Here is a 24,092-nt window from a genome sequence, read left to right as displayed (position 1 = left end):
TGAAATAGATCAAAGCACAACAAATGTACAAATATCCATAAGTTCATAGTCATATAAAAAAATCATTAATTACATTTAGAGAATTTTAACGAATAAAACTCATTTCTTTTGAAAACTGGTAAAGGAATCAAGCACTTACCCTCCTTTAGTGTAGGTAAGTACCTCACAGTAACCAAATGGTTGCTGAGGGGAACTTTCTTTTTATGGAAGTGTTCCCGTTAATAAAGATGACTGATCAAGGCATGATATCCACTTAGCAACCTTCAATGAATAAATAAATCTAGGCAATGATAATTAACTCATTTTGATAATAGCACAAAATGATTATTATATACCTCTCGAGGGAAGTACACAGCCCAAATCGATCTCGAGATCTATCCGTTTAACAGAAATAAAGGAAAGAGAGGGACAAAATACCATGGAGCTATGAAAAGCTCTACACATCATTTCCTTTTCGACAACAAAAAACTGCAACAAAGCAAAAAGCTAGAGAGAGAACCTACATATTAAACCCACAGAACCTATCAAGAGACATATAATCACAACGTATAGACTTTATTATGAATTTCAACTCCAGACAAAATGAACAAATCCAAAACAGAAAAAGGTGCCAGACAAATCAAGGCAGTGTGAGCACCAAATCTGATGATACAGAGAAAATGATACAACCTAAAGGATTTGCTTCAAAATAATCTAGGGGCGAGTTGCCGAGTAGACAGATAAATGACTGTCATTCGATCGTATGATGGTAACTGCTGAAGTTGGGGTAAACAAAAGGAGGATCATGTTTAAGTAGATTTGACCATGGATTTTACCGCGGCAAACTATGAAATACTGTCCTATTTCTGTACATGGTCTGATTTGAAGCCTACCGAAAAAGGGTTGCCATTTCATCCTTTTTTTTTCTCTTTGAATACAAGATTTTCAAATATAACTGAAACTGTTTTGCAAAAAGTCTAACACTTAAAACACACAATTCTTCCATAAAGACATTACGTATGTTTGCGCCTATGTGCGTGCGCACGCGCGCGCACACACACACACACACACACACACACACACACAGGCCTTGCTGGATCTGGTAAAACGTTGATGGGCAGACCTATAAAATACCTTGTCTTTAAAAACAAGTAGCAGCTGCCATCATTAAACATGATGCCAAACATTTAAAAAATCTCACTTAAAAAATGTATAACCTTTACATAACAATCTTTAAAAAAGGTTCTTAAAACTGAGATGATTCTGTAAAATTTGGCAACCGACAAAAATGGACTAAGTAATTCCGGGGATACCAGGTTTGGGGACTTAACTACACTTTTACATAAAGGGATACACAATCATTTTCAAGTGTGCCCTGGAGGTTAGTCTGTGATAGGTCACACATTGGAAATGCGCAGCCACGTCTGACCTGCAGACGAGCTGTTGGGCTTGCACAGTCTAACACTAAAGACCCGGAGATTTCACCTAACAGTCCGGATTCGACCGTCCTACAAGCAGCACCGGAGAGAGCGCGGCAGCAGGTGGCGCTTCCAGGAGGGCACACTCCTCTTTTTCACCACAGTCCCTACCTTCCCTGTAGGGTAGGTAGGGCCGGGCCCCTTTACGCAGGTGAGTGGGGGATCACTGGCTGAAGCCCCACAATGTTCTGAGGGAAGCTTTCACCTCATTTTGAACAAAGAAGTGGACACAAAAAAGACAGTATCTGTAAAAGCCAGTATTATTCGGTTTTGCGCTTTTCTTTTTTGCACTTAAAAATTTTTAAAACGTTAGCATTTGTTATTCTTACAGCACAAGAAGAAACACTATCTGCATATTTTTAAATACTTTAAAATTTTTTTAAAGTGTTTTTAAATTTTTAAATTCTTTCAGGGCAGTAAGGCTTACCTTCAGATCAAGGCTGTTAAGGCTTATGACATCATCATCTTTCTCTCTCCGCTTTCTTTTCTGTATGAAAAAAAAGATTTCATTCTTATACAGAAGGAATGCATGTTACTTCATTAAACAGACTCCATAAAACCGGAAAAATCACGTTAAAAAAGTGAAGCTGTACTCATAAGGAAATTATTTCTATGAGGGATGCCAAATCACCTCTAGCATATATACTGTTTAAATAGCCCCCTTGACTGAATCATCTCATGCTGCGAATTTCCATTCTATTAAAAACCCTTATGTAAAGTTTTTTTCAGAACAGAACTCTTATGTAAGTCGAGGGCTGTCTGTACTTGTTAGAGAAAAAGTAAAATATGTTTTAAACACAAAGGCACCAATTTTTTAAAAAAAGGAACACATATTATTTACCCTATAGAGGGAGGAGGGTCTTCACTAGGAAAAAAAATACCCTTTTCTCATGGCCCAAAGTAATGAAGACTTGTTGCCTGAAGCAGGATTTATAAGCTAAGACCAACACGCTCCTAGTTATTAGTCGTTGTCGTCACTCGGCCTGCTGGTGCCTGTAGTGGCAAAACTGTGCACAATCTTTGATTTCTGTCTTCTCTCACTATTGAACGATGCCTCAGTAACACATCACCCACCCACACCTCAAAATAAGTTTTCAGGTCACCAGTGACACAGCCTAGTTCTTGGAATTCTCAAAACTGACCGGCCAGGGCTCCCTTCCACGACCTGGCTCCACCCCAAGGAGAAACTGGGGGAAACGGAATCAAAATCGAGCAGGATAGGGACAACAGGCCAAAGGAAAGATAAAGTCCAAATGGAGGTGGGGAAAATTGATAGAGCCTGGAAATCTCAGAAGGCACCACAAAAACAAGAAGAAAGGGAGCTCTGTGAAGTCAGAAAAGTTATCTGAACCAAGCCTCTTTGTAAAGTTTTCAGAAAAACTAAATCCACATTAAAATGAAGAGAAAATTCTCTGAGTCAAATCCTACACAAAGTAACTCCAAGAAAAAAGAGAAAAGGGCAAGAATAACATCCCTACAGGGAATGAAAACACCTCAGAAGGAAATGCTCAAAAAAGCAGAGCAAAACTATGACATACTATTCCAAATTTAGCTAAAAGACATTAAGAAAATGGAAGAAGACATGAGAGAACAATATACATAAATCAGGATTGGGAAACACGAAAAAAATGAAGGGACAAGAAATCTTTATTGATCCTAAGGTCATATCCAGAAGATCCGGAAAAACTGTGAATATGATCCTAATTTTGAAAAGCAAACTAAGCAAAAATCCTGCATGTGTGTATCTTGTATGTGAGGCTGTGTGTGTTTGTAAATAATTGTATGAGCAAAGAAAAATTTTTAAAAAGGGGGCTCCTGGGTGGCTCAGCTGCTTGAGCGTCCAACTCTCCATTTCGGCTCAGGTCATGATCTCAAAGTTGGTGGGTTCGAGCCCCACATCGGGTTCTATGCTGACAGTGTGGAGCCTGCTTGAAATTCTTTCTCTCTCTCTGCCCCTCCCTCTATCTCTCAAAATAAATAAGTAAACTTTAAAACAAAAATAACTGTATCGGCAACACAAAGGGACTGATAAGGTATTGCTGACTCGGCTTAGAGTGGAGGTGCGTGGGTGGAAGGACTGACAGGGGAGAGGAAGGACAGGAGCAGGAAGCTGCCAGGCAAAAAGAAGTGTACTGAGGGAAAACTCTCATACATGACTGTCCTTATGCATTTATATGAAACCATATGCATGTGTTAGCATATGTATAAAGAAATTGAACAGATTTTAAAACATTCTACTGTGTTTTCTTTTAAACATTTTGAAGTTGAGCTTTTCACATGCATATATTCCATCCACCTGGAATCTGTGCGTACCTGGTATGAAGTGGCACAGCTAGCTGCCTCACCCCCACTACCACGGGCCGTGAGCACGGCTCCTCGGTCAGCTCTCATCCGCACGCCGCGTCCCGGGCTCTCTTTCTCACCGCAGGCCTACCGACTACACCCGCACCCACGTCCCGTGCCCGTAGTCGCCGCACCCGTGGAGGAAGTCTTAACAGCCCACACGAAGTGAGACATTCCCCGACTTTCACATGCTGTTCTGGGCCTTCGACTTTTCTTCCTGAATTGTAGAACGAGAGCTCTAACACTCGAGTGGGTTTTCTATCAGAACTGCACTGAATTTATAAATATGAGGTGTCCTGACATTTTAATCTTACTGAGCCTCTCCTTGCTGGACTATCTCTCCATTTAATTTGGTGTCTATGTTCTTTACTAATGCTTTCCAATTTTTCCCATAAAAATCTCACAGATCTTTTCATAGATTTATTCAATTTTAAAAACTGTTTTTGTTTCAATAAGAGCATCTTTATAAATTACATTTAATTGAATATTGCAAGTGTATATACCTTCTGTTGAATTCTTTTTATAAATTTTATAGCCAGTAATCTTGCTTGAACTCTTATTAGTTCTAACAGCTGCTATTAATATTCTCTTGGATATTCTGTGTAGACGGTCATAGTGTCCCTAAGTAAAGACATCCTACTGTCTCTCTTGGATATTCTACGTAAACAGTCATCTTGTCCCTAAGTAATGACATCCTTGTGTCTCCTCCTTTCTGATGTGAACAGCACTTGTTCTCCTGTCTTACTGTGATTTTTGCAAAATCAAGTTTGGAGATATTTCTCTACTAAAGTTTTTCTATTTGAGTTTAGACTTGTCATCTTGTAAGGGAAAGAAACCAAGATGAAAAAAGTTTCAGGGACGATATAGAATTGTATTAAAGTCAGGAAACTCTTGCTATGAATGCTTTACTGACCAACAATACATGTAATTTGTATAAGAGTACAGAAATCTTAAAAGAAGTCCCCAACAGAAATATAAATTAAATACAAAAGAACAGAATACAAATGAATATGTATTGCCGAACCCAACAGCACACGATCAAGTAAAGCTTTGCAAACTAGAAACAGAATGATTTTTGCTATTTCCCCCAAATAAGGAAACATAAAAATCACGCTCTATTTGTACATGTTATTTATAGAATTATAAGGTAATGAATTTTTAATTATAAAAAATCAATTTTCTGGTGTGAGTTTGCACAGTTAGATGCCTCTGTAAATCTCATTCTAAAAATAATGAAACAGTCCCTCTATACTAGGATGATTAACAGAAAATAATTCATTCATCATATATACTATCTGCAATCATTTTTATACTTTTCAACCAAGAAAAAAAGCTGTAAGACTATGTACATAAAAACAACTTCATGTTTCATAATATATTCTCTTAATTTTCACACTGGTAGGACTAAGAGGAAGGACTGCATAAGGCTAAAAATAAATAGATCTGGTACTTTTCAAGATATATTTTGTATTTAATTGAAATAAATTTTTACCTTGTTAGCAGAAAAGAATTACATCAGGCCACCAAAGATGTAACTTTGTAACAGTTACATTTACATACAAAGATGTAACAGTAACTCTAGACCTCAAGACACTCAGATAAGTACAGACAAGTGAACTGTACACCAGACTGAAAGACAACCTAAGAATTAATCCTATCAGTGTCTTAAAATAAAAAACCTAGTTTGCTACTCACCAAAGTGAAGTCCCAATGGGGGCCAGGTGTTAAAAATGTGAAGGAGCTACCTCTCCGAAGGGAATGTCTGTAAAAAGAAAATTCAGGCAATAAATAAATTGAGAGTAACTTCAGTAACATAAAGCAGTAGACACATAAAAAGCTACCTTTTTCATAGGTTCAAAATTGTTTAAAGCAGCTTTATTAATCAGTCAATTGTAAAAATAAAAATGAGAGAATGCAAAAAAAAAAATCGGGGTGTAAGTTCTGGTCACTTTTAGAATCTTTATAAAAGTGAAAGGGCCTTGATAAAATAGACAAATTAGAAATAATTCACCAAACCAAGCAGGGTTATTTTAGAAACATATACATGATTCAGTAGTAAGAAATCTACTTATACAGCATATTAAACTAATAGGATAAATAAAAAGCAATAAATGATGCAAAAATTGCCTAATAAAATTCAACATGCACACCTAATATCGTAAGAACAAGAATAAAAGGATGCTCAACATAATAAATAAAACCCAAATGCAATTAATTTGCATTTGTTTACATCTCTTCCATGTACTGATTTTTTGAAAAATTATGGTTTAATTAACCAAAGGGGGGGGGGGGGGAAGAACTCTGAATAACTATATCCAAGACAAAGATCTCAAGCAAGATTAAAATTTGACTAGGATTTTGTCTGTTACTATTAAGTGACAGATTTTTCTTCTGTGTTATTTTTCCATTCAATGTAAGGAATTAAGAAAATCCTTATAATAAAAGCTGTCTTAACCATTATAAAATATAAACCTCTATGTTTGTGAAACGTGTAGAAAATCACAAAACATACCTCGCACAGGAAATACGGTTTATAAACTATACTTACCATTAACCACTTCAGATGTAAATAAATATAAAATAGGTTTTCCCTCATATCGAAATAAATGAAAATTAAAGGAGAAAAGCAAAGGGTCATTATTTAGAGCTTGCTAGAGGCGAGGGAGTCCCCCACCATCACTGACCCAAAGGCAGACCCAAAGGCAGGCGAGAGTGGGAAATCTTCACGGTGGAGAAAAGGGAAGGCTTCAGGTGTGCCCAGATGGGACGCTATGGGCCCGCAAGCTGAGGTGAGTGCGCTTCCTCTGCGATTGCCTGGGAATGCACATTGGGCTTGTTCTGACTGGTTCAAAGTTGGAAGCAAGGAGAAAAATTAGGGAATCTGACAGTTACTGATGAAGCCTGGCCACTGCGGGTTGACTGTCACAAAGCTATTGCTCGGATTTCTGGATTCTAAGGCCATCCTCCCTTTGTATATTCGTTCCACTTCTCACCCTTGATCCTCACGGTCTTTGTTCACTGTAAGTTACAGAAATACCACAGATGGCTACTACGCCCACAAGAATTTGCAAGCTTAAATCAAATACGACGGCTTTGGTAGTTTTCTAAGCTAAATATAAAGCAGAAGTTTGTTTGTATTTTGACAAGGAACACAAGGGAAAATGGCTACAGGGAGAAAGAGGATATCAAAAAGGCTTCGCAGAAGAATCAGCACTTGAGTAATACTGCAGCTGAATCTGAGAAACAGCAATTAGCAAAGCACACAAGAGCTTTTTGGGGCTTTTTTGGGCAAAGGGAACAGCACACGTTAAGGGGGAGTGAAACGAATCATATTCGAGAAACTGTAGGTACAATAGTTCCTTATCTTTGCGTATCAAAAGAAATAAGGAAGGGCCTTCCAGAGCAACCCTTAAAGAGAATGGACTTGATCTTGAATACGTAAGGTGGCAGCTGTCAGCTATGGAATTCTAAGTAACAAGAAGGGTGAACTGGAAGAACGCAAGACTGGTCAGAAAGACCAGTTAGGAGGAAGCTCACTATTGCTTCCAATAGATGGTAAGGGGCTAACGCAATAGCAGCGAAGTTAGAAGCAGACTAGAAAGAGGGTTCAATGACGAAACCGGTAGACTGTTCCTTTTCCTCCCTGTGCCGGTTCAGTTCAGTGTCTACCAAGGTTGCTGACATTGGGAAAATACAATTCCACTAATAATAATTAGAAATAGATGCTGACAGGTCACGATCTCGCGGTCTGTGAGTTCGAGCCTGGCGTTGGGCTCTGTGCTGACCGCTCAGAGCCTGGAGCCTGTTTCCGATTCTGTGTCTCCCTCTCTCTCTGCCCCTCCCCCGTTCATGCTCTGTCTCTCTCTGTCCCAAAAATAAATAAAAAACGTTGAAAAAAAAAAATTAAAAAAAAAAAAAAAAAGAAATAGATGCTGAAAGATCTTAAGGCATTTAAAGCAAATATTTCCTAAAAAATTATTTGTGAAAGATTAAAACACAGTAAGCCTTTTATTACTCTTAAAGCTGTTTTTTTTTTTTTTTTTTTTTCTGACAGCCTCTTTAGAGGAGCTAGATAACTTAAGAACTAGTTTTCCTTGTCACTGCAGAAAAAGTAACAATGAAGACAATGGTATGATTCTTGATAAACCACTAGAAGAGGTACCGTATTTAGGTTAAACCAACTGACATCTGAAATAATTATAATCCATATGACTAAACAAGTTGTACAGGTTTATAAGGTTTTATAGGGTTTCATAGGGAAAATCGAGACCTTCATATCATATGTATCCATTGATCACACTTTCTAAAAACACTGCTCTCAGTTCTGTCAGATACTACGTGGTTCTTAAGATCATCAGTGGGAACTGTGCAGAGAAGCAGCAATTAGGATTTCTCAGAAGATTATTTTTAATCGAATGCAAATATTCATTACAAAGTAGTAATCATGGTGGCACTTAAAATATTCAGTAAGTACTTCCTTAAGACAAGTGTTGAGGAGAGCACAAAACCAAAGTTACTCATTTCTCTAGAATCAACCAAACTGACCCCAGAATGAATTTGATGTTTGAAAGCTGGAAAGAAAAATAGCTCTTAGGAATTTTAAACAGGTCAACTGGAAAAATACTTCTTCCAATCAGATGGCAAGATTCTTTCCAGTACAAGCTGTAATCAGTTTTACAGTAATGCTATTTTTTCCCAAGTCAATAACAAGCACCTATTTGTTTTGAATACTCATGGAAAAAAAGAACCCAATAAACAAATTGTGCCCAGAAATCATGTAAGCCAGTGCCAACTTTTAAAAATCTTGGAAAGACATGCAGTCATCTTTCACAGGGGTCAGACTCCAAATGTAATAGCTATTTTAGATCCTTGTGGGAAAAAATGTTTGATTTCATGAAGCAAAAAGGTTATAAGTGGCCTTTTCAGAAAATACTAAGTACAGTCCATTTGAAAAGGTACTAACAGCTGAAATAAGAACTCCATCTTCTTAGTAATTTGTGTCCGATCCCTTTTCTACACATCCAAACAATGCTTAAAACATAAAATAAACATGAAGGAACAAGCTTGGTGTATTAAACCATGTTTTCTATTAATCCCATTGGGATTATTCCTTGGCCTCTAACATCCGTACTTCCTTTCCTACCTTTTGGTGTGGTTGTGAACAATGTGAATTATTTTTACACTGAACTAGTTTTGGTCTAAACAAAACATAACTACAATTATAAAGTTGATCTTCAAAAAGAGAAAAAGTTCGTTAATTCACTCTTAAACCAAATTATGTTTTCAAAGATTATGATTTGTGTCATTGCCCTCCTCTATCATGGCACGTAATTAAGAGCTAAGTTGAATTATAAGTAGTGGAAAGGTAGCTCAATGAACATTTTCATAAAATGTACCGGACAACGTAAGTGAGATAATTCTTCCAATTAAAGGGGAAAACCACAAAAATGTAAAGATACTGGTTTATAATAAGGTGGATATTTAGGGGTTTACAATGAAAAACAACCAAAATGAGTTAGCAAAGTAATGTTTTTAAAAAGCTAGCAAAATAGAAGGACTAAAGATAGGAATATAGCCGACTAGGTCACTGACATTAGCAATAAGAAGACTCGAGGCCTGGGGCACCTAAAATATGAAAAAGTATGACTGAAAACTGTGATGCCCCCGAAGCTGCTACGGAAAATTAGCCCCCATGTGGTACAACAAGAAAAGAACGCAGCAGTTCTGAAGGACATTGGTCCCACACACAGCAGTGCAACGTCGGTAAATGACTCAGCCTAGTTACAGACTACTTACAAACTCCTGAAATTTAAAATTTGAATCTATTAATGAATGCCAAGGGTACCATGGATGTAGAAAGAATGATGAAAACTATTCTCTGTAGTTAACATTTGTTGATGTTTGGGACGCTGAACTACTCAGGTTCTCAATTTCTTGGCAAATTGGGCAAGACATAATGACAGATATTATTAAAACAATTCATTTATTTGGGTCAATGATCTGATGTACTGGACTGTCTGGACTGCTTAGCATCTTCGCTATTGGGAAATGATCTCTTTCGCTTCATAAAGGTGCTGCGGGAGCTGAAACTTAAGTAGACTATATCCCTTACCCTACTGGGGTTTTCTCAACTTTGTTATCTGTTGAGCCCCAAATAATAGATACACCTTGGATCCTCTCTAGTCTAGAACAACACTGAGCATCTAGAAGCCAGCACACACACATTTCAGGTATCGAAACGTCCTACACCAATACTCAAACTATCACAAGATTCAATTCCAATATCCTTATCGGGTTGCCTTGCCCCAGCAGGGAATTCAGGGGAGAGGGCACAGGGGATAACAGCGGCAAGTAACGGTGAGGGAAGAGAACAATCTCTAAAAGCATACATATTTAGAAATCTAGGACTTTGGAAAACAGTTTGGCAATTTCTTAAAAAGTTAAACACAGGGGCAGTTGGGTGGCCCAGTTGGTTGAGCTTCCCACTTCGGCTCAGGTCATGATCTCACAGTTCGTGGGTTCCAGCCCCACGTCGGGCTCTGTGCTGACAGCGCGGAGCCTGGAGCCTGCTTCAGATTCTGTGTCTCCCTCTCTCTCTGCCCCTCCCCTGCTCACACTCTGTCTCTCTCTGCCTCTTAAAAATAAACGTAAAAAATTTTTTAAGAAAAAAAGTGGTCATTTGATGTGGGAGCAAATAGCCTTAGGAGCTATTGTGGGTATCCTTTTATTTTTAGCAACTACATAAACAGTAATAATGACAATCCTAGATGATAAAGAACTGGCTCAACTACTTGTTTATATGTCCTAATTTAGTTTAAAACATGTTTGGAAAAACAGTCTATCCAAAAAGTTACATCTCCTTAAAGGGAGCAGGAATCCTTAGATCTGAGTTTGTACAATGGCTGGCCTGGCTTAAGACTGTACCTTTAGCCCTGGATATCATTCTACAGATTCATCAATTTTACTGGACAAACACAATTTAAAAAGTCCCATCACTACTGGTAGATCATAGGCATGGTGTTATCTTTCTACCAATGGAGAGCATGACTTCACATCTGTTAAAAGGAAAATGTTATAAAACCCTTAAAAGGATCATATGGATTTACATTCCTGCCATACAAGTGATGTACAGTGTTCAGTAGATTCTCCCAAGGCCCCGAAGAGCAGCAATAGAATTATTTAAATGTTATTTATATCCAATAATTGTAGTATTTGCAAAGAAGAGCTCCTTAAACGTGGTTACATGAGTGATAGTAATTATTTTGTTGGTTGATGTTACTAATACGTCTCTTTAGAGATATTCTGTGGAGGAAGCGTGGCAAACAACATTAAATTAGGAGTTAGCAAATACAGGACAAACTTTTTCCAGTATCTAGCTGTGAAATTTCACAGAGCTTCACATGTCTCACGTATAAAAGAAGTTGTGCTAAATGCTAAGGCTCTCTCTTTCAGTACTAAAATGGGAGTCAGTTTTGTTTGTTCGCTTGTTTGTTTTGATAACAGCAGCAAGAAATTTACTGAATGCTTATTATGTACATATAAACATAGAAGTTTATATGAGTTCCGTGCATTGACTCAATCCTTAGAGCCACTCTATAAGGCAGGTCCTATTTCTACTTCCACTTTACAGATGAAGAGGCTGACGGCATGCATCGATGAAGCGGGCCAAGGCCTCAAAGTGGTCAGCGGCAGAACCAGGATTTACACCCAGCTAGTCCAGCTCGACCACGCCGTGAAAAACCATACTGCACTGCCTCTACAAGAGCTGACGACAGAGCTAACTGCTAAATACTCTTTGATACACAGTAAATAAGTGATAGTTCTGGTGTTTCCTGCAAAAAATACAATGATACCTAATATTCTTGGAATATTTGCTAGGTCTAGGTACGTTCTAATGCTTGACATGAATTATGTCATATGATTTTCACAACCTTATGAGACAGATACTATGAAGTAAGATTTAAAGAGATTAAGTTCTCAAGAGCCGGAGTCTGAACCCAGGAAAAAGCCTTACTATAAAGCCTAAACTCTTTAAAAACTAAAATTTTATTTGGTTGTGGGCCTCAGTCTAAAAGAATGTACATTCCCAGAGGAAACGATGAATTGAATCAAAGGTGAAGCCAGAACAGACTCAGCGTCAGGGAAACTAGATCAAGAAAGCAGGCCGTCTTCCAAGCTCTGAATCCTATGGCAGGGCCCAGGGCTGTCTGTGGACAAGACCCCTTTCCTACTACCCAGAGCAAAGAGAGGATGTAAGGGGAGGAAGGATTTGAGAGGCCCGCTGTAAAACCTACACAGAAGCTTACACCCTACTGGATTCCAGCTGTTTCTACTCTTCCTCCTAATCATCTCTCCCCTGCCATGGCCTATAGCAGTCATCACACATATGATATGTTCCCCCAGAAGTACTATTTAGCAGGGGCAAATCATCTTCATAATCCTTTATTTAACGTGGCACAGACTTAAAACCAGTAGCCATCCATTTCTCCTAGTTCTGTGCATCCTAGCCATTTCTATTGCCCAGGGCATCCTCTAATCTACCTGTTTCTTGGTTGGTGGGCTACCATTAATAATTAGCAATAGGTGTGGCTGGAAATGAGCTCCAGGCCTGTGGGCTGATTAAAGGTGGGTCCCATCAACAGCAGTGTTCACCCATGTGTACATGTGTGCTAACACACGCACACGCACACGCACACTCACCCCCACCCCCACCCCCAACGCGTGGTGACGAGTTTCACTTTAAATTCCTGACCACACATTTCATGTAGGTGTTTACTCTGCCCAGCAATTACATTTCCCTTGTCACTTCCTCTCCTCCTCTTGGAAAGAACTACTTCAAACCTTTCCCTCTTCACTCTTCCAATACTCCCTCCCCACCCCCATCTCACTTTCAGCTTACGACTCTGACTCTGCATCGTATAATATTATATCCTGCACATTTACACCGTCCAATTTACTAACATACCATAAACGTTTTCTTCTCTTTTGTTACAATGTATAAGCTGTATTAACTAATTCCAAACCTTCCATTTATACACTGGGTTATATCTGCTCTTCTCTACTCTGAAAAGCAGCCAGAGACAAAACACATCCACTTCAAAAAAACAACAGTTAATTATGAAATATAAATAGGTACAATGTAACAATCTGAAGATAAAAATTGCCAGAGGAAGATCCTTTCTGAATAAGAGAACATAGGCAGTGTAACGATGTTGTCTTGAGGAAAAGCAGTAGTGTAATTAATGGATTTGTGAACTGAATTAGCTATTCATTTTCAGAGAGCAATATTTTTACTTGAGGGACCCACTAACAGATAAACTACCATCATTCGGACTTGGGTATTTTGCAGGCATTAACTCTACAATGAAGTATTGCTGCCAATGATAAAAAGTTGTGCTTTCAAATGAAAATTAGAATTTTTGAAAACTGTATCCATCGTTGTGAACATGACATCTCAACCCTTAAAAGCTTTTCAGGTGAGACCAGTGATTATATAAATGACTATGATTTTTTGATAGCATGTGACAATATGTCAGTATGTATCAACCTTTGGAAGATCTGCTTAACTCAGTACACCAGTATTTTCCAAACGACAAACACATAATGTCTCAAAATCATGGCTGAGTAAAACAGATCTAAAGACTGTGGATTTTAATATAACAGAATGAAAAGTTCATTGATACAATTTCAGATTCAAACTGCAGCCAAACATTAAGACACTGCCACTTGTCAAGTTTTGGTGTATTACCAAAGAATACCCATAACTGTCTGAAAAGGCTATTAAAGGACTTGTGCATTTTTGAACTAAAAACCTGTGTCAGGGCAGATTTTCTTTATATACTCATATACTTCATTCTCTATATACTTCATCTTTATATATTGCAAGCAGCAGATATAAGAATCCTGCTCTTTTGTTAAGCTTGATACTAGAAATTTATGAAACTTATGAAAAAAACTCGACACTTCTCACTAATATTGTTTTTGAAACTCTTTCCTTTAAAAAATATGTTGTTTATGCAAACATAATGGGTCTGTTTTAAAACATTTAACAAAGTAATAATTTTTAATAAATATAATCCACATCAACAAAAGCTCTCTGGTATCCTCAATAATTTTAAAGAAAGTACAGAAGTCCTAATGCCACAAGAATGAGAATGGCTGCCCTAGAAAAAACCTGCACACGTACAGAACGGAAATGCAGACCCGAAAAAGAAACATGTATCTTATATGAGATAACACATAAAACTCTGTCTGAATTATGGAAAAAGACTTAAAACGATTATAGTTAATGATATTTCACTGTGTAAAAGTATCATAATGTATTTAATTTCCTATCACTGTTTTTTCTCAATTTTTTACCATAAAGATGCGTTGTGACGTACTTTTTTACACATATACCCACATATACGGTACAATAACTTTAAGATAAATTCCTATATGTATAATTCTCGGTTTAAATATGTGCACTATTAAAATTTTGTTTGGCACAAAAACAGACACATAGACCAATGGAATAGAATAGAAACCCCAGAACTAGACCCACAAACGTATGGCCAACTAATCTTTGACAAAGCAGGAAAGAACATCCAATGGAAAAAAGACAGTCTCTTTAACAAATGGTGCTGGGAGAACTGGATAGCAACATGCAGAAGAATGAAACTAGACCACTTTCTGACACCATTCACAAAAATAAACTCAAAATGGATAAAGGACCTGAATGTGAGACAGGAAACCATCAAAACCCTAGAGGAGAAAGCAGGAAAAGACCTCTCTGACCTCAGCCGTAGCAATCTCTTACTCGACACATCCCCAAAGGCAAGGGAATTAAAAGCAAAAATGAATTACTGGGAACTTATGAAGATAAAAAGCTTCTGCACAGCAAAGGAAACAACCAACAAAACTAAAAGGCAACCAACGGAATGGGAAAAGATATTTTGCAAATGACATATCGGACAAAGGGCTAGTATCCAAAATCTATAAAAAGCTCACCAAATTCCACACCCGAAAAACAAATAACCCAGTGAAGAAATGGGCAGAAAACATGAATAGACACTTCTCTAAAGAAGACATCTGGATGGCCAACAGGCACATGAAAAGATGCTCAACGTCGCTCCTCATCAGGGAAATACAAATCAAAACCACACTCAGATATCACCTCACACTGGTCAGAGTGGCCAAAATGAACAAATCAGGAGACTACAGATGCTGGAGAGGATGTGGAGAAACGAGAACCCTCTTGCACTGTTGGTGGGAATGCAAACTGGTGCAGCCACTCTGGAAAACAGTGTGGAGGTTCCTCAGAAAATTAAAAATAGACCTACCCTATGACCCAGCAATAGCACTGCTAGGAATTTACCCAAGGGATACAGGAGTACTGATGCATAGGGGGACTTGTACCCCAATGTTTATAGCAGCACTCTCAACAATAGCCAAATTGTGGAAAGAGCCTAAACGTCCATCAACTGATGAATGGATAAAGAAATTGTGGTTTATATACACAATGGAGTACTACGCGGCAATGAGAAAGAATGAAATCTGGCCTTTTGTAGCAACGTGGATGGAACTGGAGAGCGTGATGCTAAGCGAAATAAGCCATACAGAGAAAGACAGATACCATATGTGTTCACTCTTATGTGGATCCTGAGAAACTTAACAGAAACCCATGGGGGAGAGGAAGGAAAAAAAAAAAAAGAGGTTAGAGTGGGAGAGAGCCAAAGCATAAGAGACTGTTAAAAACTGAGAACAAACTGAGGGTTGATGGGGGGTGGGAGGGAGGGGAGGGTGGGTGATGGGTATTGAGGAGGGCACCTTTTGGGATGAGCACTGGGTGTTGTATGGAAACCAATTTGACAATAAATTTCATATATTGAAAAAATAAATAAATAAAAAATAAAATTTTGTTGTATCTGCTTAATTTCTTGTCCAACATACATGTAATGGGAGTACCAGGAGGAGAGAAAGGAGCAGAAAAAATATTTGAAGAAATGACTGAAAACTTCTCAAATTTACTGAAAAACAATAACCTACACATCCAGAAAACGCAGTGAACTCCAAGGAAGATACATTCAAAGAGACCCACAGATAAAATCACAATAAAAATGGTCAAACATAGGAGAAAATCTTGAAAGGAGCAAGAGAAAAATGACTTGCTACTTACAAGGGAATCCCAGCAAGATTAATGGCTGACCTATCAGCAGAAACCATAAACCAGAAAGCAGTGAGACGTCATATTCAAAGTGCTCAAAGAGAAAGACTATCAACAAAGAATCCCAATTCCATCAAAACTAGCTTTCAAATATGAAGGTGAAATTAAGACATTATCTAGATAAACAAAAACTGAGAAAACTTGTTGTCTGTAGACCTGTCTTACATACTAAAAGGAAGTATTCAGGCTAAAAGCAAGTGAGTCTAGATGGTCATTTGAATCTACCCAAAAAGACAAAGAGCACAAATAAAATCAGTCTAAATGAAAAAAAAATCAGTAAATAAATTAAAATGCCATTAATTAGAAAACATTCACTTAATGCAAAAGAAAGCAATAAAGGCCAAATAGAGAAACCAAGGTCAGACATAAAACAAAATGCAAAATAGCAGGCATAAATCAAACTATATTAATAGAGAACATTAAATGTGGGTGGAGTAAATCTCCCAATAGTAAGACAGAGATTGTTAGCCTGGATTTAAAAGAAATAAATATAATCCAACTATATACCATTGACTCTTGAACAATGTGGGGGTTAGGAGCACATCATGAACCACCCCCCATGTGGTCAAAAATCCATGTATAACTTTTGACTCCTGCAAAACTTTACTAATAGCGTTTTGTTTACCAGAAGCCTTAAGTATAACATAAATAGTAGGTCAGCACATATTTTGTATGTTATATGGAGTATATACTGTATTCTTACTATAAAATAAGCTTGGGAAAAGAAAATATTAAGAAAATCATAAGGAAAAGAAAACAGATTTACAATACTGTAAAAAATCCACTTATAAGTGGACCCATGCAGCTCAAAACCACATTGTTCAAGGATCAACTGTACCATCCATAGGAGACATACTTTAGCTTTAAAGATACAAATAGCTTGAAAGTAAAAAGAAACTATGCGAACAGCAAACCACAAGCTAGGCTGGTTATATTAATATCAGACAAAATAGAATCTAAAACAAAACAAAAAAACAGTTACCAAAGGTAAGGGAGCCATTTTATAATGATGAAAGGATCGATCCATCAGGGAAGTATAACATTACAAATATATATGCACCTAATAACAAAATAAAATACAGATAGCAAAAACTGACCAAAAAGAAGGGAAAAACAGACAATTCAACAACAGCAGCTTCAATACCTCATCTTCAATAATGGCAGAATAACTAGAAGATCAACAAGGAAATTAAAACTTGAACAACTCTATAAACCAACTAGATCTAACTGCCATCTCTAGACACTACAGCCAAAAGAATATACATTTTCAAATCCACATGAAAAGCATTCTCCTTGAAAGACTATATTCTAGGGCATAAAATAAAAATATATTTAAAAGGACATAAATAATAAAAATATGTCCTCAACCACAAAATTGGCAATCAACAGCAGGAAAAAAATTGGGAAACTAACAAATATGTGGAAATTAAACAATGCACTCATAAATAATCAATGGGTCAAAGAAGAAAGCAATGGGAAATCACAAAATAATTCCATATTAATAATAATGCAGACACAAAATATCAAAACTTATAGGATCCAATTAAAGTAGTGCTTAGGGGGGAATTTATAGTTATAAATATCGATATTAAGAAAAAGTGTCAAATAAATAATTTTCCATCTTAAGACACTGGATAAAGAGGGGCAGAATAAACCTAAAGCAAACAAAAGGACAGAAATAATAAAGGTTAAAGTAGAAATTAATGACACAGAGAAGAGAAAAACAGTAGAAAAAAAATCAATGAAGCCAAAAGCTGGTCCTTTGGAAAGATCAACAAAATGGACAAATCTCTAGGTAGACAGACCAAGACAATAAGAAGACTCAAATTACTAGAAATGGAAATAAAAGAGGAGGCATTACCACTTATCTTACAAAAATAAAAAGGACTATAAAAGAATATCATGAATAACTGTATGCCAACAAATTAAATAGTGTAAATGAAATGAGCAAATTCTTAAAAGACACAAATTACTGAAAGTGACTTAAGAAGAAGTACATCTAGAACAAGGGAAGAGACTGAATTAGCAATTAAAAAAAAAAAAAAAAATCTGCAAAGAAAAGTCCAGGTCCGGATGGCTTTATCCCTGGATCCTACCAAACATTTAAAGAATTAATACCAATTTTTCACTAACTTTTCCAAAAAACTGCAGGGTTTTTTTCCAAAAAGAGCAGGGAACACCATCCAACTCATGAGACCAGTATTACCTGATACCAAAACCAGACAAAGACACCAGAAGAAAACTACAGACCAATATCTCTTGTGAATATAGACGTAAAAATCCTCAATAAAATATTAGCAAACCAATAAAACAGTACTGAATCCAACAGTATAAAATTATACACCATGACCAAATAGGATTTATACCAGGAAGGCAAAGTTGTTTTAACACCTAAAAATTAATGTAACACATCACATCAATACATTAAAAAATAGACCAAAGTGGAGATTGGGGAGAGAGAGAGAACATTTGACAAAGATCTAAAACCCTTTCAAGATGAAATCACTTAAAAAACTAGGAGTAGAAGGGAACTTCCTCAGTCTGATAAAGGGCATCTACAAAACCCCACAGCTAACATTTTAGTTAAAGGTGAAAGACTGCATGCTTTGCCCCTGAGATCAGCAACTAGATAAGGATTTTTCCAGTCTCAGTGATCCTGCTCAACAGTGTACTGGAGGTTACAGTGAGAGCCATTAGGAAAGAGAAAGAATTAAGGTATCCAGGTTGGAAAAAAAGAAATATAACTATTTATATTCGCTGATGACATAACCTTGTATGTAGAAAATCCTAAAGAATTCACCAAGAAACTTTTAGAATGCGTGCAGGAACAGTGCAGGATACAAAATCTACCTACAAAAATCAAGTGTACTTTTATACTCTTGAAATTAAGAAACAAATTCCATTTACAATAGCATCCAAAAGAAAATATATTTACAAATAAATTAAGCAAGTAGTACAAAAGTTATACTCTGAAAATTATAAAATACTGCAGAAAGAAGTTAAAGATCTAAATAGTTGGGAAAACATTCCTTGTTCATAGACTGGAACACTGAACATTGCTAAAATGGCAATACCCCCCAAAACTGATCTACAGATTCAATGTAATCCCTATCAGAATCTCAGTTGACTTCTTTGCAAAAATTGACAAGCTTGTCCTAAAATTCATATGGAGTTACAAGAGACCCAGAATAGCTGAAACAATCATGAAAAAGGAAGAACAAAGTAGGACTCGTATGTCTTGATTTCAAAACTTACCATAGTGATAATCAATAAGCTGTGGTGCTGGCAGAAGGATATACACACACATCAAGGGAATAAAATTGAAAGTCGGAAAATAAACTAAGACACCTACGGTCAACTGGTTTTTCATAAGGTGCCAAGCCCATTTGATGGGGAAAGGACAGTTTTTTCAACAAATGAGGCTGGGACAACCAGACAGCCACAGGAAAAAGAAATAGTACCCTTACTTTACACCATATATAAAAATTAACTCTCACAGATCAAAGACCTAAGTATCAGAGCTTAAACTAGAAAACATAGGGGTAAACCTTCACAACCTCCAATTCAGCAAAGGAATCTTAGATGTGATGCCAAAAGAAAAAGCAACAAATATAGATAAATTGGACTTGATCAAAATTAAAAACTTTCGTTCTTCAAAGGACATCAGGAAACTGAACAGACAACCCCCAGAATAAGAGAAAATATTTACAAATCATATATCTGATAAAGGACTTGAGCCTAGAGTAAAGAACTCTTAAAACTCAATAATGAAAAAAAGGACAAATAACCCAATTAAAAAACGGGCAAAGGATGGGCCACCAAAAATGGCCACATGATTCTGTTCATATGAAATGTCCAAAACAGGGCAATACAGAGACAGAAAGTGGATCAGAGCTTGGGATAGAGTGGGGAGGAGTTTGGGGGAGGGGAATAATAACGGAAGGAGATGGGGTTTCTTTTCGATATTAAAATAAAATGTTCTAAAATGGACTATGGTGATGGTTACACATATCTGAATACATAGAAAAACACTGCACACTTTAAATGGGTAAAATTGTATGGTATGTGAACACTGTTTTTAAAAAACCCAGTAATACTTTCACTTTTCTTGTATGTTGTTTTTCAAATTACTGTAGAGTGACCTTACCTACAGAAAGTTTTACATTTACATAGGCTTATACATCAGTCTTCTTCCTTATGATTTCTGGATCTGATGTCAGCTTAAATAGTTGTTTCTTGCTCCACTATTAATTGATATTACCCTGTCATATTTTATGTATTCTTGGAAATGTCTTACACCCTTTCTGGAAAACGGAATTTGGATTAGTTACTTCACTCCCTGGTTTTTCTCCAAGGCTCTGCTAACTTCATTCCTATCCTCATGCTGCCTGTGCCATCGTCCTTTACTCAGACCTCATTCCCACCCTCACACGGAAAAATGGAAGCCTGCGGGGAAGGATCTCAAATTCCTGCTCACAACCGACCCCATTCCCCAAACTTACCTAAAAGTATACCACCCGTAGCTTTTAGCCAGGCGAAATTCTTTACCCTTAACTTGAATTCCATCCTTTTCTGCCTCGTTGGCTAATCATCTCTCTTCTCCTGTCTCTTCCACTTCTCCCTCTACCTACTACCCAAGGATAACAAGTTTATCCCTTAAGAGTCTCCTGCATAAACTGTTGCCTCCCTATTTCTTCAAAGTGTAATCCACACTCAGGATTTCTCGTTTTCCAATCTCATTGCCAGCTATCAGATTCAAACACCCCTCACCTTTCATTTAGGCTACTGCAGACTGACTTCCCACCAGTCACCATCTGTACCTGAGATTTTTAATTTGGTATCCATAGTCGTGGTGAAAGGGACCACAAATTTGAAATTTTATGTGTATCAGCACTTTTCAGAAGTAGTTTTTATAAGACTTAAAAGAGTGTCATGACTCCCAAATGCTACTTATTTTTCTCAATGAAGATGCAATGACATTTTACAATGCAAGTACCATGTCCTTGGCTTGTCTTTCAGGATTTCCCCATCACCTTGGATAAAACCCAAACTCTCATGCATACAAGGCTCCTTCATGATGTGGTTCTTTAGGATAATCTCTCATCACTATCCCGAAATCCTCCCCGTTACACAATTAGCACCTAGTCAGAGCCAGCTAGGTGTGATATCTAGAGCTCCTGTCCATTTGCCTCAGGACCTTTCAGCATGCTTCTCCTCTACATGAAATCACCCATTTACACCTCTCTAACCTGGTCCTTCAAGACTCAGGGATTTCAACAGGAAATCATTTCTTGTTCTTTTCATAAGTGTTCCTTTTATCTGCATCTGTGGCATCCGGTTAGACCTCTACAGTGACTTTTATCACAGTTATTATCTTTCTTTTGTATAAAATTATAAACTTTTGAGTAAGCATAGTATTTTCCATACCCATATTTCTAGTGTCTGGCATTCACATGTTTCTTGAAAAATCACACCTCATTCTCTTCTCAACCCATTGCAAACATTGTAAATTCAATATTTCAACTAGTCTATGGAAATGATCGAAGATAATATGCTCTTCTCATTACCAGATTTAATGGTCTTTTTGTTCCTTATCTAACTTAAACTTTCCAATCCTTCCTTATCACTAATATGTGACATAGCATCCTCCTCCTTGAGGAGTATCTCCTCCTTGAAATCCTTTCTTCACTGGGCCTCTGAGGGACTGTTCTTGGTTCTTTTCTTACTTCACCAGCTGCCCCCAGTATCCTCTTTACCCTGACCTTTAAATGTTGGGAGGCCCAAAAGAGTTAGTCTTGAAATTATTTATTTATATTCATAATCTAGATGACTCCCAGTTCCATGATTTCAGGTCTATTTGTTGACAACTCTCAAATTTATATCTGGTTCCACAGGTGGGTTTGCTTTATGAAATGTCACTGAGCTAAATAAATGCTTAACATTTGTGCACTCTTTAATTCAAGAGTTATAGTTCAACAAAAGGTTAAGAAAAAGCAAAAAAGACAGCAATGAGTAGAATATCAAATCACTGTGTTGTATACCTGAACCAAATATAACACTGTACATTAATCACACTTCAATTTAAGAAAGAGAAAAAAAATTGTGATGAACTCTTGCCTTCTCCTGTCAACGCCACAGTTAATCCATCTGCAAATCCTGTCAGCTCTATTTTCTAAATTTTTTTTTTTATTATGTTTCTTTATTTTTGAGAGGCAGAGACAGACAGAGCGCGAGTGGGACAGGGGCAGAGAGAGAGGGAGACACAGAATCCGAAGCAGACTCCAGGCTCTGAGCGGTCAGCACAGAGCCCGACGCGGGGCTCGAACTCACGAACCGCGAGATCATGACCTGAGCCGAAGTCGGACGCTCAACTGACTGAGCCACCCAGGCGCCCCCGTCAGCTCTATTTTCAAACACATCCCAAATATGAGTATTTTTCATGTCTCCCACTTTGATACGATGTCTCAACTACAATACCCTCTGCTTCTAGGTCCCTGCTTCTCTCGCCACGTAAGTCAGAGTGGTCCTTTTAGAATATAGATCACATCATCTGTTCCTGCTTCCCAACTCACTAATTCAAATTTGAGGTCCCTTCAAGGGTAGGCATCCCAGGTACTGCATGATCTGGCCCCCGCCTCGTCTCTGACCTCTTCCTCTGCGCTTCTTCCCCTTGTTTCCTCCACTGGGTCTTGGCTTCTCTGCAGATCCTTAAAGACACCAAATGGGATTCTACTGCAAGGCTCTTGCTGTCTCTCCCTCCAAATACTCACTTGCCTTATTCCTTAATGTCTTCGGATCTCAAATGTCATCATCATGGGAGCTTTTCCTTTGCTCTTTTAAAAATAGCAACACTGGGGCACCTGGGTGGTGCAGTCAGTTAAGGGTATGGCTCTTGATTTCAGCTCAGGTCATGATCTCAGGATTCGGGAGTTCAAGACCCCATCAGTCTCTGTGCTGACAGCACGGAGCCTGCTTGGGAATGTCTCTCCCTCTCTCTGCCCCTCCCCTGCCCACTCACTCTCTCTCTCAAAAATAAATCAACAACAACAACAAAAGCAACACTACCCTCTCCTGATCTCTATCCCCTTTACCATGCCTTAATTCTCTTCACAGTACGACCACCTGATACTGTATATATTTGATGATAGTCTTTCTCACCCAATTTAAGCTTCATGAGAGGAGACACTTCATCTATTTTATTCACCAGAATTCCCAGTATCTACAACGCCTGGACGGTGCCCAACAGTATAAATGAATGAATGCAGAAGGAATCTAACGCTGCCTTTCCGAAATTCTATGTTCCTTAACTAGCCTTTGCACCTCTCAGGCTGAAATGACTCCTCTTGCTCTTCTAACACTCCTTAAATAGAGGCTGTAATCACTACCGAGATTTCACGAAGGTGTGAGACCACAAGTACTCTAAACCACAAAACAATAAAAATGTTTCCAATGAAAAAAACCCCTAGGTCTCTGCAGAGTAACTTAGCGATGGGCTTATAGGGGTGTCTGGGTGGCTCAGTTGGAGGAGCCTCGCTGGTTTCGGCTCGGGTCACGACCTTGTGGTTTGCGGGTATGAGCCCCGCGCTGGGCTCTGCAATCACTGCGTCAGAGCCTGCTTGAGGTCCTCTATCCCGCGCACCCTGTCTCTCAAAATTAAGTAAATGTCAAAAAAAAAAAAAAAATTAAAAACAGAACAAAACATCCCAATGGGTTTATAAATGCCTTGTCGATGAAAGGCGTCCTATGTCGCAAACAGGGAGCAGCACCTTCAGGCGCAAGCAGAATGTCAATTACGCAAGGGACTGTGGTCTATCCCAAGCAGTGTGTGAGACGGACCACAGGGCCTTTGGAAACGACGCGCACAGGCGGAATTGTTACTTTAAAAACCAGCCGGCAGTTAACACAGATCGAGGGCGCTCGGGATAGAGGCGCGGCGCACGCCCCTTACGCGCATTCTCTCTACATTTTACAACTGCTACGAAGTGGGTCCCAGCGGAATCCCCATTTCACAGCTGAGGACGTGGGCCTAGAGAGGAAAGGTCCAACAGCCAGCAACCGGCACCTGCCACCTCCAACGGCGCGGCGGG

General features: G+C 38.1%; 1 protein-coding gene and 1 long non-coding RNA gene across 2 annotated transcripts in view; both read right to left on the bottom strand.

Annotated features, from left to right (window-relative positions):
* Window positions 1-24,092, bottom strand: part of LOC132695146 (uncharacterized) — a 358,351-nt gene that overhangs the window by 164,694 nt on the left and 169,565 nt on the right. The window lies entirely within an intron of this gene.
* The window catches only part of NET1 (neuroepithelial cell transforming 1), a 59,279-nt gene that overhangs the window by 34,151 nt on the left and 1,036 nt on the right, over window positions 1-24,092 (bottom strand). The window contains exons 2-3 of the mRNA XM_078450493.2: window positions 5,496-5,562; window positions 1,885-1,944 (exon numbers count right to left, since the gene is read on the bottom strand). Coding sequence (XP_078306619.2) covers window positions 1,885-1,944; window positions 5,496-5,562 — 127 coding nt within the window. The remainder of the gene's footprint in view (window positions 1-1,884; window positions 1,945-5,495; window positions 5,563-24,092) is intronic.

Source organism: Panthera onca, chromosome B4, assembly GCF_046562875.1.
Source record: "Panthera onca isolate mPanOnc1 chromosome B4, mPanOnc1 haplotype 2, whole genome shotgun sequence".
Classification (NCBI taxonomy): Eukaryota; Metazoa; Chordata; class Mammalia; order Carnivora; family Felidae; genus Panthera; species Panthera onca.
Note: the sequence above shows the minus strand (reverse complement) of the source record. Positions and strands in the feature narration are given on the sequence as shown.